The 15,637-nt window shown below is 55.8% G+C and overlaps 1 protein-coding gene across 1 annotated transcript in view; it reads right to left on the bottom strand.

Annotated features, from left to right (window-relative positions):
• Positions 1–569: 569 nt before the first annotated feature.
• The window catches only part of EFNB1 (ephrin B1), a 53,745-nt gene continuing 38,677 nt past the window's right edge, over positions 570–15,637 (bottom strand). The window contains exons 3-5 of the mRNA XM_030497538.1: positions 7,703–7,795; positions 6,554–6,682; positions 570–5,420 (exon numbers count right to left, since the gene is read on the bottom strand). Coding sequence (XP_030353398.1) covers positions 5,032–5,420; positions 6,554–6,682; positions 7,703–7,795 — 611 coding nt within the window. The 3' untranslated portion in view covers positions 570–5,031. The remainder of the gene's footprint in view (positions 5,421–6,553; positions 6,683–7,702; positions 7,796–15,637) is intronic.

Below are 15,637 nucleotides of genomic sequence, written 5' to 3'. Positions count from 1 at the left end.
AGCCCATTTCCTAAAATGACTTTTTAATAATTTATCACATGAAGGTACATTGAGAAATGACTAAATAATTATCAGTGACTAGATGGGATGAACATCCCTGTCCTTGAGCCATCTGCAAATGGCTCCCACAAGGCTCTGCTGGCTTCGGGTGCAGGCACAGCCCCTTGAGCTCCTGGGGATGGGACCAATGGGCACATCGAGCCCAGGGCCATGCTGGTGGCATCAGGGAAGCCTCCAGCTTCAGGGACAGAGCCACAGAATCATTTAGGTTGGAAAAGACCTTTCAGATAATCGAGTCCAACTGTATCCATTGAGTATCCAACCATACCCATCCATATCCAACCCTAAGTCCATCAAGTCGGTGGGGCCTTGTGTGATGCTGCAAGTATCAGACAAAAATGTCTACATTTTTAATGCTGACCAAACCAAACCCAACAGCTCCCTCTGACATCAGCAGGAAAAGCCACCGATGAAGCGGGTGAGCTAACTTGCCCCAGATCTCTTCAGACCAGGCTGGGATTTCAAAAGACAACCTGGGGCAGCAAAAAAGCACACAGGAGACAGCCAGGTTTCCATAGGAAAAAAACCCTTTTATTTAACAATATATCAGGTTCCATCATGGCTCCATGGAGTTCAGATGCCACAGAGCTGGTTACCGATGCCGATGATATGCTACTGGGCGGGAGAGCTGGGGAGAAGGCAAAAGGAATCAGAAAGAGGAACATGACACGAAGAAAGAAAACTCTGCGGTGCCGGGGAGCGCAGCCGATGGGACCCACCGGGAGCCAAGGACGATCAACCAGCGCGGGATTGCCGAGCCCTGCTCTGTGACACGGCCCCTGCAGCAGCCCAGGGACCGGCCACCCCTCAAGGAGGTCCTGGCACAGAGGGTCCTCATCTCCTCTGGGCCATGGCCACATAGCCAAAGCCCTGGCGTCCCCCTGCACTGCCAAGCCATGTGGTACCCAAACCGCTCCTGCTGCTCACCAGCGGCATTCCCAGCCCTGGGCCAAAGCCCCAGTCCCGTGTGCCCTGCACCAGCAGTGGGACCGGCCACACCTGAGCTCCAAGTCCAAATCCACCTCTTGACTAATGGCAGCGGAGGATGGACAGGGGAAATGTGTCAGCCTGGATGCTCCAGCGGTGCCGGCACCATGGCAAAGGCAGCAGCCCCGCGGCTGGTTGATCACAGGGTTGCCCAGGAACGCTGGGACTTTGCCCCATCGGGATGCAGGACCACAGTGAGGGTGCGGATGCGACGCCATGGAGATGTAGATGTAGTCACAGCTCTGAAATGTGGGAGTGCGCGGGGCGGGTGTGCTGGTGTGCGGTGCAGCCGGGAGGGACGACGGAAGGACAGGAGGGACCAACCCTGCTCCAGCACCCCAACCCCCCCTCACCCTCCTATAATGCAGATTCACAGGCATTCCAGTGAGGAAGTGGAACTACAGGAGCTCCCTGCTGCCTTCTGGCTGCCACCAGCATGCCGGTGACACCAGAGATGACTTTAATGGGCACAGCCACCTCCCCATGCGCAGGGACCCTTGGCATTGTCCCGTACAAAACATGGGCTCTGCTGAAGAGGAACAAGCCACCCCAGCCCAGGCACCAAGCAGAGATTGGGCTATGGTGCGCTTGCAGCTGGCAACTGGAAAACAGGGATAGTTGGGGAAAAGGATCTGCAACAAGAGCAGCTCCACAGTTATGGAACAGCAGATCAAGATCTCAGGATGCTGCACTGAGTTACACATCCTGAGGTTCGGGTTTTTTTGGTTTAAGACAACAAATGAGATAAATTTGGTGCTCCTTTAGTTCACCTTGTGTTGCCAAGTCTCCTGCCCGGGGCTGCAGCTCTGCCAGGACCCAGGACAGCCAGAAACAAGCTGGGGATGAGGCAGGTCTGACCCTGCCGTGGGTGCCGGGGCTGTGCCAGCAGCCAGGGCAGGAGCAGCCGCGCTCTCTGCTTGGGGCCCGGCCATCCCGCACTATATCCGGGGGGGACCAAGCACCCGCACACCAGCACAGCCCGCGGGCAGCTCGGGGCTGAGCGCAGTATGACAATGTTTTACACCCGTTCTCGTGGTTAAAATTACTTTTTCTCGTTTCTTTTTTTTTTTTCTCTTTTTTTTTTTAGTTCTCATTTGTTTTTTTTTTCTAAGAAAAAGCAACCAGAAAATAATTCAGAGTTTATACAAAACATCTTTACATTATTTCTTCCAAAAAAGACTAGTATTTACACAAACAAAACAAAAAAAAAAAAAAAAAAAAAAAAAAAAAAAAACCAACCAAACTTCAACACTTTCAATGAAAAGAACTGAAGGGACACACTCTGTTTCAGGACCCAGCAGACCGAGGTGCTCAGCAAAAACCAGGAGTTCAGATTTCAGTTCAGATTTCACCCTTTCTTCACATATTTACAAGGTTTCTCAGCTGCCCCCAGCAACAGGAATGGAGGTGATGGGGCTGCTGAGCTGCAGCCCGCTGGGGACAGCCACCACACCGGGTAAGAGCCACTGCGGGAAGCCACCCGGCACCGTCACTTTGCTTTTGGCACAACCTGTGGCCAGACTCATTCCCTTCTCCTCCAAAAACGAACCAAAACTAAATCATCCCCCAAATGCCTCCTCCACACCAGCCACTGCTCCCTGTTGATCCACCACTGCCCAAACTGGGCTCTGCCCACATCAGGAACCACAGGTCACCACGCAGCAGATGGAAAAGGGCACCAGTGAGGGAAAGGGGGATTTTTTTTTAAGACACAATTTGCTGTGATTTCTGAGAGCACACCCCATTCCAGCAGGGAATGGGGGTCTCAGCTGGGGTGGCTCCAGCCCTTCAGCCGCAGCCCAGGGCAGGCAGTGCTGGCACGGATGCAATAGGGGAGAGGGGCTAAAAGGTGCTACATGGAGGAACCAGGGAGAAGGGCCAGGCAGGGGGGAGCACCCGCTATGGCTCTTCTCTCCCAGGGGCAGTAGCCATTTCAGGGCCCTGGAAGCCACCCTCGCCTCGGGATGCCGAGGGCAGGAGGAGAGCAGGGGCAGCCTGCTCTGCTCCAGCCCAACCTCCTGCCTTTAAAAGAAGAACAACCAACAACACAACACCACGGGATGCTCCAGTCCCACTCAGGACCACAGCCAAACCCCCAGCACAGCATCGAGCCGCAGGGTTTCCCATCCGCTGCTCTGCCCCTCCTGCCACCCCTGCCCGCTCCTCGTCAAGGCACTTTTGCAGAGCAGCTCTCTCGCTCTATGGGCACTTCCTAACGCGGGTTTTGGGGCCCTGGGGACAGGCGAGGACAAACCAGGCCCTGTGCCACCACAAGCCCGCTGCCCTGGGAGCAGCACCGCCTGCCCCACGCTCGCTCCCTGAGCAAAAGCAGCTACTTCTGAAAGGAAAAGAAAGCGAGGAAGGAGAAGGGGGTGGCTGCCAGCCCCCAGGCTGGGACAGGCTGAGGACAGGCGGGTGGCTGCGCACCACCAGCCCCGTGTTACTCGCCAGCATCAGCCACAGTGCTGGCAGGTCCTCCTGGGAAGATGAAGCTGGGAATGATTCCACCAGAAGAGCCCAAGGCTCAACTCTTCCAGTTCTGGACAAGAGAGGGACAAGGCAAGGGCAGAGCGAGCAAGGGCTGGAGACGCTCCTGTGCGGGAAACATGGCGGTCAGGGGCTGGTGTTGCAGGGTCCTGTCCCCAAAGGCAGGTCCCGCAGAGGGGCACCGGGTTCTCCTGGTAAACCAGGCTGCAGGAGAAGCCTTCAGCTCAGCTCCCAGCAAGCCAAGCCTGGTGCTACAGCCACCCGAGTTATACCTCCATGGGGCTCCCAGCGCCAAGCACCAGCGTCCTCCTGGCACCCCCAGCCTCCCCAGCACCAGCTGTGGGTCAGGAACATTTGTTTTCCAGTTTTCCTTTCCAAGAACAGCCACCCACAGCATCACCGTTCGTGGGACGGGACCAGGGGCTGCAGCTACCCCCTGCCCTCCTGCTGCCCCCCGCTTTGCTTCCAGCAGGCTCTGCCCCAGCCCGATGGAAACCCTCATCAAAGGCTTTTCTCTGCAGCGGGACACCCTCAGGGTGTTGGGAAGAGCTGCCAGGCCAAGGCTGCTGCTCCGCATGGAGCAGGAGGAGCACCCGGACTCTCGCGCACTGAATGCTTGAGACATGGTATAGATTTTTTTGGGTTTTTTTTTTTTTTTTTCTTTCTTTTTATAAAGAGACTAAAACAAGAGTCAACAGCTATGAACACAAAAGTTTAAAAGGGCAGCGGTGGGAGCAGCGGGGTCTGCCCCGCGGCCGGCGGGACGGCGTGCTGGAAGGAGGCGACGGCGTGTGCCCGAAGGCGGCGGGGCCGGAATCCCGCCCGGAATTCACAAAAATAAAAATGTTACAAAAAAATTAAAATAATTATAATAATAATAATAGTAGTAGTAGTAAATCGGGTTTGCCAGCTTCCTCCCTGCACAGTTGTCTGCATCTTGGCACCTAGGCAAAGCATCCTCCTCCTCCCCACGCGGCTGCTCACTCCTCCTCAGACCGAGGCTCCTCGCCGCGGCCCCGGTGTCGGTCCAGGCTCCGGGACCCGAGCAGTGGCCGATGCGGCGCCAGGCGCACGGGCACTTCACACAAGGACGTAGAGGGGTGACGCAGGGAAATCCCAAAACGAAAAAGGGGAGGTGGAGTCTCTGTGTTTGCCCGCGGTGTCCGAGCGAGCACGGAAAGGCACGGCACCCGCCCCTGGCCGGCTGCAGTCCTGGAGAAGAAGAGGAGGATGCTGAAGGCTCACCCTCGAGTCTCGGGATTACAAAAGCTGAGAACTACAAAACTAAATACAAAGGGGAGAATTCAGCGCGCGAGTGTGCGAGCGAGCCATCCGCTCTCCAGCGCCGGACCCTGGCGCTCCCCGCGCCGTGCCGTGGGGTTCGTTTCGCTTCCTCCCTCCTGGCGCCAGACCGCCCGTGGGGAGACCCGGGGGGCGGCTGCCCCCTGCGCTCGGCGCTCCCGTGCTCCTGCATCGGCGGCTTGCCCAGGCTGTTCCTCACACCTTGTAGTAAATGTTGGCTGGGCTCTGGGGGGGCATCTCCTGGACAATGTAGACGGGGTGCCCGTAGTCCCCGCTCACCTTCTCGTAGTGCGGGCAGTAGTTGTTCTCTGTAGTCCGTAAGGGGATGATGATGTCGCTGGGCTCGGAGCCCGCATTCCCGCTGCATTTCGGGCTGGCCAAGGTGCTGAGGGACAAGGCTGCGGCTCGCTGCTGCGTGTGCTTCCGGTGCCGCTTGCGGATCTTGATCAGGAGGACGACAAGGAAGATGATGATGAGGATGAAGATGACGCAGCCAGCGCCGATCGCCGCAAAGACGGCCACCTTGGAGCTCAAGAAGCCATCGCTGGGACCTTGGGTCTCCTGGCCGTCCTGGTTGACGGAGCCTGCGAGGCAAGAGGAGAGGGGTGTCAGACCCTGGTAGGCAGCCTGCGCCCCATCTCTGTGAGGGGTTCTGTGCTCTGTTCACGCACAGACTACATTGGTGGGGTGGGTGGGCGAGCTGTACATCAGAGCCCCTCTCCACCCCCCAAACTCGGCACAACAGCTTCCCCCCCCATGCTACCTAGGGAATGGAGCAGCTGCCCTCACCTTCAAGGGGACAGCAGCATCTCCTCACCTTCCCACCCCAGTCAGACCCACCCATCCCTTTCATCTCAGCCTGCAGGCGCTATGCAGGGCAGGCAGGAGCCCTGGCATCTGCAGAGAAGGGACCACATGCCCTCTCCACCACCCCAGATTGCTGCTTCCCCTTTCCATCTCCCAGCCTATGGAGCAGAGTGCTGCTCAGGTCTGGGTGGCCACCAGTCCGGACTCTGGGAGCCTTCACTCTGCAACAGATCTTGATGATCTGGTGAAAGTAGCCCCTGATACCTGGAGCCCCATGATATCCAATTACTGACCCCCTGCCTCCTCCTGACCCCCAGGCTGGGGCAGCCCCAAGCCCCCTGAGGGGACAGCGCTTGGCTGGCCATACCAGGCGAGAAGAAAAGAGCGACTCTTCCCTACTTCATCTGATTTCACTTTTCTCTCAGCAGGGTCAGGAACTCAGGAAACCACTTTCAAAAGGCTTTCACACTGGCTCAGCTCAAAAACCCAAGGACCTCACCTCCTCCAAGCCCTCTCAGATGTACTGTGAGGAACAGATGGGCAGCAAGGAGGAGGAGGAGAGTGCTGAAACAGCACTTCCCTGCGAAGCTGCTGCCAGGACATACCAGAGCTGGGAAAACAAACCCGAGCTGCTCCGCACCACAGCCTGGCTGCCTATGCTGTGCCCTGAGTGGTCCCTGGCCAGAAGACTCAGGGCTGAGGCAAGGAGATGCTGTGAGCAGCAGGGATGGCAGAGATGGGCACAGCGCTTATGGTAAACCCATTTAGATCCTCGCTCTGGAGCGCCTGGCATTCCCAGGATCCATGCTACAAGCCTGGCTCAGAGCTGCCCTGCTGGCAGCAGCTACCTCCAGCCCTATGGGCGGGCAGAGCCTCCATCCCTCCCCTGGGTGCCTCTGTCAAAGCTCACCCGGCTTGCCGGGCTCCTCCACTGCAGGGATCTTGCTGCGCGGGCTCTGCGTGACGATCTTCACGGTGTTGTCGGACTCCTTGCTCGGCCGACTTGTCGTCAGCTGCTCTGGGATCACTGCGTTCGGATCTGTGGAAAAGAGGGGAAGGGACGGATGAGATTCAACCTGGATGGCAGCAGCTCGCTCCTCGCTCCCCAACTGCCTCAACTATCCCAGCCAGCCACCCCCAGAGGGTGAAGAGAGACAACAGGAGCAATGGGAGATGCCAAGAGCAGCAGAGCAAGGCTGAGCTGCTTCAGGGCTCGTGGGAAGCAGCTTCCACACCCTAATCCCCCCCACACTTTTGTTTTCTGAGCTCCCATGTGTGGGTTGGGGCAAGTTTCTTGCACGGGCAGCAGGAGGAACGGGAAGGGAAGGCAGCCTGCCAAGGCTGCAGCACTGCTTCTTCTGTTTATTATAAATATTGGCCCCACAGTGAAAACACAATAATGAAAAGCAGCCATCAGGAGCTGTGCATCTGAATCGGGGGCTGAAACAAGCCCGGGGCATCCTGGGGCTGGGAGGCACCCGGCAGCTTGGGATGGGCGGTGTTGGGGAGCTCCCTCCAGGAGAAGAGCACACACCACAGCCCCACCACTGGCAGTACCCTTGGTGTCCCACTGCTGCCATCAGCCTGCACTGTCCCTGCAGCATAGCGGCCAGCAGTGCTGAGAGCTGCCAGGACCACGCTGAGCCCAAGCACTGATGCATGCCCAACTGGAACCCCTCTGAGGCCCGCAGTAGGTCATGGGGATACTGCCTGTGCCACCCCCCTCACTGATGCATTTGCACAGTTCATGGGTCCCACGCTGAGCAAGCTTCCCACCACAACACAAGCCACGAGGCAACACAGAACAACTACTCCATTTTAATCCCAACGCACCAAGCATGTGCAAGCATTGGCAAAAGAAAAAAGGGAAGAAAAAAGATCCAAAAATGAAATTCTGCTGAATTAACCGGGGAGGGCTCCCAGGGACCAGCTGGCCTGGCCTCAGTTTCCCCTGAACCCAGACCCCCCACGCCAGTTCAGGGGCCTGGATCAGGGGCCAACGTTTTGTTGGGGAAAGGCACTTCAGTGACAGGAGACCCTCGGGCGCAGAAGGACTCACCCTGCCCCACTTTCATGACAATCTTCATGGAGCGCGTCTGGCAGACCCCTCCTTCCCGGTTCTCCAGGCCATCCAGTGTCCCATTGGAAGTGGCTGCAAGAAAAGAGAAGGAACATTAGGCAGGGCTTTTGGGAGCTGCAAGGACACCGCTGGGCAGGTCCCCGCTGTCCCCAGGCACTCAGCAGGAGCTCGGCATGGGGGGGTTCACTCCTGACCCCTCATTGTGGCCAATTCTTCATGCCCCAGTCTGACACCCACAGCGTTTAATACACCAAGTTCTTGTTTTCTGCGCCTTCTAAAGATGTTTGCAGTGGTGAGGATGTGATCCCACCAGCTTTCCCTCACTGCCACATCTACACAAGCAAGCCATTCTCCACGCCTGCACTCTCCTCCCCCTTTAATTCCTGGATAATTTCCTTTGCTCCTCGGTGTATAATAGGAACACATGCATATGCACAGTTTAAATTATACATATATAATTACACACTGTGCCTCAGTAAAGAATGTAAACTCAGAGCCCCAATGGGGTTGAGTGGCTCTAATTGCAGGGCAGAAGTCAGTTAAATTCACATTAACTTTTTGCTTTAGCCGGCACAGATTTTTTTAAGCCCTTCAATCCTGCGGGAGCTCAGGGAGCCGCACGTCTCCCGCTGCCACCACGCAGGGAAGGGCCTCCACACATCCACGTGCCCGCCAGCCCTCTGCCATGGTGGGGATGGCTCAGGGGGGGGGGGGTACATGGGACAAAAATAACCCAAACCAGAGGATTACAGCATTAAGCACCTCAGTGACAGACTTTGCTAAACACACTCAAAAAAGCTGCTTCTAACCCCAAAAGGGCCCTCGAGTGCCCTGCGGTTGCTGTGCCCAGCGGACGGCTGATGCGCCGGGTGCAGGGCACATAGACAGCTCTCCCTGAGACCAGGGGCTGTTCTCTGCCCATCACAGCAAACACAAATCATCCCAATGCTCCGCCAAATCCAGGCACAGGGATTTATTCACCCAGGGAAGTAATAAACCCCGGGAGGAGCATGGCGACGGCATACAGCATGAGTGGGGCTTAGGAAAGGCGGTGCAATGGAGAATCGCGAAGCTATGGGGATAGTTTTACAGAGACAAGGCAGTGAAGCAAAGCAGGATTTGGCCAGCACAGCGCAGCTCAATGCCAAAACTCAGCCTTGGGGTTTCAGGTTGCCTGCACAGCCCAATTCCCGCCTCCACCCCACAAAAGCTCAGGTTTGGGGAGGGAGAGTGACTGATGGTTGGTGGGGCCAAATCCATCAGACCCCACTGGATGTTGGTGAGGAGGTGATGGGCAGAGGTTGGGATATGGAGCAAGGTCTTTCTTTTCCTTCTGCACTCGCTTTCCCACAGCAGGACCCTTGGGTGCCTCAATGAGCACTCGATGCTGGCTACGCCGGAAAGCGAGCCTGGATCACACCGGGATGCAGCTCAAAGTCCATCAGCTCTGTCCAAACGCCTCTGTGCAATCGAGGCTCTCGTGAGAAACACCAGCAAATGTTTTACTAATCAGAAAGTCATTGGGCTGTTTGCTGAGTTATCACCTCTCCAGCGGCGGGGTTTCGCCTGCCAGCAGCTCCCTGGATGGAGCCGTACATCCACGCATCTGGGATTCACTGCCGGGCGGTTTGACAGGAGCACTGTCAGCACAAATCCCGACGCAAACGCCTGGGAATGCGGAGAAACGCCCCCCTACAGCTCTTCTTAACCTGAACAGGCTCAAACTCCCCGTATAAACATCTCACGGAGCTAACTCCAGCAGAAGGCACAGCAGTCCAGTTCTCCTAGGCCAGAGGCGCTGGTCTGGGGATGAAATCAGCCAATACGTCCCAGCTCGTGGCCCTGAAGCAGCTCCATCAACAGCTTACCAGCCCCATGCTATCCGTTGCTCCATCTCCAACAGACTTCACCCATTCACACTGCAACACAGCGGGGCAGAGGAAACCAGAGCAGTCTGTAAAACCAGCCTCTGTGAGACCTCATAAGGTCTTATTTATAAGGTAATAACCTAATTATATCAAAATGATCTACAAAGTATGGCTCCAGAGTGGGGAACTAGGAGATCCTGCAAAGGTAGAGGACGCGGTAACAGAAGATAGCAGTTCCTCCAAAATAACACGGAGATGTTGAATTCGGATACAACAAAAACATTAAAGATCCAAACATGACAGAGGAATGGCAGCTGGAGCCACGGGGACAGGCAAGGGGACACAGCTGAGCATCCTTCCTCCTGCGCCACATGCAGGACATTGTTCAAGAAGCCTCCTCTTGTTCTAATTATAATAATGATGATGGGAGAAAGCAGCTTTGAAAAGGAACCACATGAAAAAAATGAAGCAGCTACTTGAAGTAACACAAAAAGGGGCAGTTAAAAAGTCAAAACACTTCCAAAATCCATGGCGATAGTTTCCAATGCAGCCTCTTGAAACAAGGACACACTTTACCACGTTCTGTACGGATCCAAAATGGGCCAAAGCAAAGCAAGATGCTCCACACAGCTGGCTGGGCTTCCAAAAGTCATAATCCCATCCAAATGGCTAAAAGAGTGCAGCTTCTGGCAGGTTTTATACAAACACTCGGGACAGACTGATGCGTTGCTGAGCCGGGGGTCCAGAGGTGAGGAGCCGGCGGCTGCAGCCGGGAGTCCCTGCTGACCCATGGGCACTGCAGGCTCCGCTGTTGTGCTTCATTGCAAGGCTCAGATTTGGAGAGCTGATCCTCCCACTCCGTTTCTCACTTTCACAGCAGAAGATTTACCAGCAGAAGGCCACAGGATCAGGCCAGCACCACTCCAGCAGAGACGTGTGATCCGGGAGGCACCTGGTGAGTAGCGAGACGAAGCCCAAAGTGTCTGTGATAGTCACTGCTGTGCTCACAGGAGGGCAGAGGCATCACCGATCCTCAACGGCTGATGAAATTCAGCGCCAATAAATGCACGGTAACATAAGGGAGAAACAGGTAAATCCACAGGCACACAGCGGCTGCAGGGAGAGGCGAGAGGCAGCCCCAAGCCTGGGGAGAGGTGGCTGCAGGACGGTAGCACAAGGCAGAGCTATGAAATGATGAACAAAGACAGGCAGGGAGTAGGGACACTCAGGGGAATAGGAAATGGCAGGTCTCAAACGACAGCCGTGATCTCCATACACCACACTTGCAATGTGGAGCTCCATCACATCAGTAAGGCTTGGTCCAGCCAGCCCCAGCAACATGGAGTGTACAGGAGCATCTTCATGCCCCCCTTCCATTTTGGACTTACAGTCTGGCTATAGGACCAGGAGAGCAAAAGCAGCCTCTGGACAGATGACTTCTACTCAGGCTTAAAGAAAAGGCAGCTCCCAGTCCTGAGAGCTATTAGATGCCTTTGCCTTAATGAAGCATTAAGCCTCGGGCTGCTGAGTGATGAGGATTTAACATTGATACCATTAACCATGTAATTGCTTGTCAATTTAGAAGAGATGCTCAGCCTGCATGGAAGCACCGGCACGACATCCACTTGCCGGCATGATTCAGCTCGGTCCTCAGGCACGAGACCAGCAAAACTCCACATCCCAGCCTGGTGACACAGCCCAGCCAGATGGGATGATGTCTCTGTGGGAAGGAGAGCCCCAACGACCCCATGTTTCCTCCCCCAGCAGCAAGCAGAGCCACATGCTGTCCTCAGCGCATTGCACTCTGCCACTCCACCACTAGTACTCAGACTGTCAGCGCAGCTTTTCTTCCTTCCCTAAAATGTTTCAAACGAGAACTTGGGTTTTGGCAGATGGGAGGCTCTGGAAGTAATACCTGGCAGCAGATGAAGGCAAGGGTCTCTTAAATGGTCAGCTTTGGACAGAGCAAGATGTTTGGTTTCTCTTCTGGATTCCCTCTAGCAGGACTCCGTTATGATTTGGGCCCCAAAGCACAATTAAAGTGCTGAGACTGTAGCGAATCCAAGTCTCTTTCCTTTTATTACTCTTAATTACTCTTCCATCTGTGCACCACAGCCCTGCTGCAGACCCAGCCAGGCGCTGCATGGACGCAGCCTGGGCGCCCGTCTGCGATCTCCCCTTCACCCCCAGACCTGTCCCAGATCCACGTTTCCATCACACAGCTCTAGGCGGGGGCAGCAGCATCCCAGTGGCACCCACCACCGCTGCCTGCCAGGGCTTTGGGGTGCCACCACAGCCTGACCCCAATCCCACTGGAGCAGATAGGGCAGTGGGAAGTCACATACCGACCCTGCTGAGGTGCAGGGCAGCCTCAGATAAGCCACAGCTCAGCCAGGACACCCACACCAGGCTGGAAGCTCCTCCTGGCACACGTAAAGACCCTATGCGTGACCCTGAAGATGTGCCTTGCATCCCCGGTGTGCTCGCACACTGTGCCAGCAGATCCCTGCACGAACCCACGAGCAGACTCTATTTAAAATAAAACCCTAGCTCATACCACCTTCCCCCTCCTCAAAGGCTTTCATGTTGCCTAATGCACCCTCAGTACCAAGGTGTGGGTGCTGCATCAGCAGAGGTGCTGCACCGGTGCCCAGCTCCATCATGGGCACCAGGCTCCTTCAGCCTCCCATCGCAGCCAGGGGTGGCACAACAGAGACCCACAGAGCTGCTGCCAGGTCACCGAGCAGAGGCACCCGCCTGCTCCACTGCACACAAATGCCCTGTGGCTTGGTCACAGCCCCTTCTCCTCCTCCTCCTGTCTGTCTGAGCGGGGAGGCAGCAGGGGCACGCAGCCACCGCTCACGGTATCACTGTTATTATTAATATTACTATGATTTCCTTGCTGGGCCCCACTGAAGGGGGACGAGCCCGCCATCCCCCCCGCCGCACACATCACCCCGAGCCCTTCCCATCAGCTCCGGCACATTCACTGGGTCGGCTGCCAGAGCAAGGGCAGGGGCTGCGCGGGGGGAGCCGAGCCCCACGCTGACAGGCTGCCAGCAGGGCCGGCAGCAGCCTTCCAGCCCAGAGGCAGCTGCACCGGGAAGGGGCCCTGCAGCCCCAGAAATGTGTGCACAAGCCAACCAGCCCCGTCCCGTCCCTGCACGGCTGCAGGAGGTGCAAGGCTTGGGTTTCACACACCCTCCCGGCAGCCCAAGAGCTGCTCCAGCCTCACAGTCTGCTATGGAAGGAGAAGGACCAAGCAGCTTGATCCTCCCCCGTGCCACCAACCTTGGATGCCCTGGAGTGCACTCTCCTCAGTGTTGCAGGACACTGGTGGGCCCAGTGTCACAGTGCCCATTGGGACTTCTCTGTCCTCCACACCTACAGACCATCACTGCAGACCAGCCTGCAGACAGCCCGCACAGCCCTGGGGTCCTTCTCCCCACCATCCCCAGTGAGCACCAGATGACCACCACAGGCAGGGATCCCCAGCCTGCCCGCCTGGCAGCTGCCAGCATCATCTATTCTCCATTATCCCCCCAAAAAACTCCTTTTGGCAGGAAAATACTCTGCTCCAGGCTGCTCAGTGCACAGGAATGGCCGTTGCCACAGAGTGGGAAACATGCGGAGATACTTGATGCACAAACCAGAGTTTCACAAGCAACACCCTCCCTGTTTGGTATCTGCACCCTTCTCCTTACTCCTTGTGGTTTACTGTCTCAGGGTTCCATAAACAGCTCAGAAAAACAGGGGAGCTGTTTTAAAGAGCCTGTCCCAGGACTGCCGGAGCTGGGGTTTCAAAGTACTGAATGGCAAACCTCCTCATGAACCAGCAGTTGCTTTCAAGTTCCCTCTGCCTGCAGCACAGCAACTCCTGGGGTCATGGAAGTACCATCCCTGTCCCCATCTCCGCCTCCGCTGGGGACAAGCAAAGGTCCCACAGGTTACCCCCACCAAACTGAGGGGCTGACCACCACAGGTTGCTGGAGAAGCAGCAGTGGGACCCACACCAGCGTGCACTGGGCAATGGCACGCTGGGTGAGATTCATGGGCCATGCTGCTCCCCCAGCATCACCATGAAGCCTCCCACCGCTCTGCATGCAGAGCCAGGTACGGGCACACAGTTTGCCTCCGCAGCAACCTCCAGCCCATGGCTTGGTTTTGCCGACAGCCTCAACCATCTGATGCAGCTGGGAGCTGCGAGCACCAGAGCAGAGCAGCACGCTCCCAATCCAACTCCCATGGGTGCAGCCGTACCAGCCCATCTGCCCATGTTCACCACAGAGCTAGAGGAGCACACGGCAAAGCCATTTGCCAGCCAACACAACAGTCTCATTTATTGCCGCAGTGTTTGCCAGGGATTTTGACTCTCTGAAGTGCCACATCCTCCTGGGAAGCCCTGGAGCACCCGAGTGCGGTTGGAGGGGTGCAGGATGCTAACACCCACCAGCATCATGTGCCCAGCTCTGGAATTGCCTGGCTAAATAAATAGATTTTATATATAAACCCACATGACTCTCCCTGCAGTGCAGAGGGAAATGCCAGCATCCATGCGACAACCTCGGACTGAGTCCTTCCATCAAGGGGGAGCAAGCAAGTATGGCCAAGCGCTGGTGGGTCTCCAAGCAAGGCACGAGGAAACAACCTAATGGTGCTGATTCAGGCTGAATTTGTTATAGTCGTTTAGTGTTGTTGCAAAACCCTACAAATTTTTGCCACTAAAAGGAAAGCCTGGTGTGCTGCTCTGGTCCCCTCCTGCCAGCCAAGGCACAACGGCTTCACCTCTGTCCTCCCCAAGGACACAGTAAGCAGGGGACAGCCGAGGTGACTGCAGAGGACACACCACTTGCTGAGTGCCCTGGGGAACCTGGACTTCACAGACATGCCTCTTGCTCCAGCGAACACACCACAATGTGAAAATCACCAGGTTCAAACACACTTCTGGAAGTAGGAATGAAAGGCTGGCTGGGATGGAGTTCACCTCTGCCTGGCCAGGGTCAGCACCACACAAAGATAAATAAGAATGTTAGATCAGCCCCATCCCTTATGAAGAGCAGCATTCTCAAAGCGCAGGTCCGGCACCACCAGGTAAGTTAAGGGGTTACGAAGGGAGGATACCACACACCCACACTCATCCTCATGTGCTACAGCACTCCTGCCAGACCTAAGTGCTGGTTTGGGATTGTCTCAGGTACTTTCCTGGGGCAAAGGGAGAAGCACTACATAGAAGACAACACTTTAAACACAAGTAATGCTTAAGTGAAAACCTAATTTCCCATTGAAACAGCTTTCTGATGGAAAGATTATAACCAACCCTAATTAGCATCATAATTAAGAGTCACGACTACATTGCAGGTAACCCCATCAAGGCCAGAAAGCACTTCTTGGTTGCAAGACCACTGCTTGCTTACTTGCTTCCAAGCCCTTTTGTACCAATGCTGCCAAGACATCCACGTGGACAAGCCATGCAAGCTCCCAGTGTCCCCATCCCTTGCCAGGGAGCAGGCACAGCCAGATACTGGGACACTAAATAAAGCCTCTTGTCTTCAGGACTATCCATCCCCTTCCAAAAGCAGAGAGCGTCAGTAGAAGAGAAAGTTTATTTACACAATCTCTGTGGTAGCCCCAAGCAACTGGTTACAGGTCAGGAAAAAAGTGCCATGTAATTCTCCACCTGATGCTCTGCCAGAGTCATTTGTGGGCCCCTTTGAGAGCAGGAGAGGAGGAAAGCACTCATTGCATTTTAACAGGGTGTAAATCTCTTCAGTTAGGTAGCAAAACATCTATGACTGACTGTGAAATCTGTTGTGAAGGGGATGGAGAGGGATGCACAGGGGGATAGTGCCACCCATTCGCTGCCCGGATGGAAGCAGCCCAGAGGAAAATCCAAGTTGTAAGGGATGGGAAAGGCTGATTCATGTGCAAATCTTCTGGAAGTTCAAGCTGCCTGGGAGAGCTGGGGAGCCAAGGAGGCGCAGGGCAGCAGCGAGGGACAGGAGCTCAGGGTGTGCTGTGGGACGGCCGGGAGGAAACCCAACTGCAA

The sequence above is a fragment of the Strigops habroptila genome, chromosome 9, assembly GCF_004027225.2.
Source record: "Strigops habroptila isolate Jane chromosome 9, bStrHab1.2.pri, whole genome shotgun sequence".
Lineage (NCBI taxonomy): Eukaryota > Metazoa > Chordata > Aves > Psittaciformes > Psittacidae > Strigops > Strigops habroptila.
The sequence above is the reverse complement of the archived record's forward strand: the minus strand, read 5'-3'. Positions and strand labels throughout refer to the sequence as shown.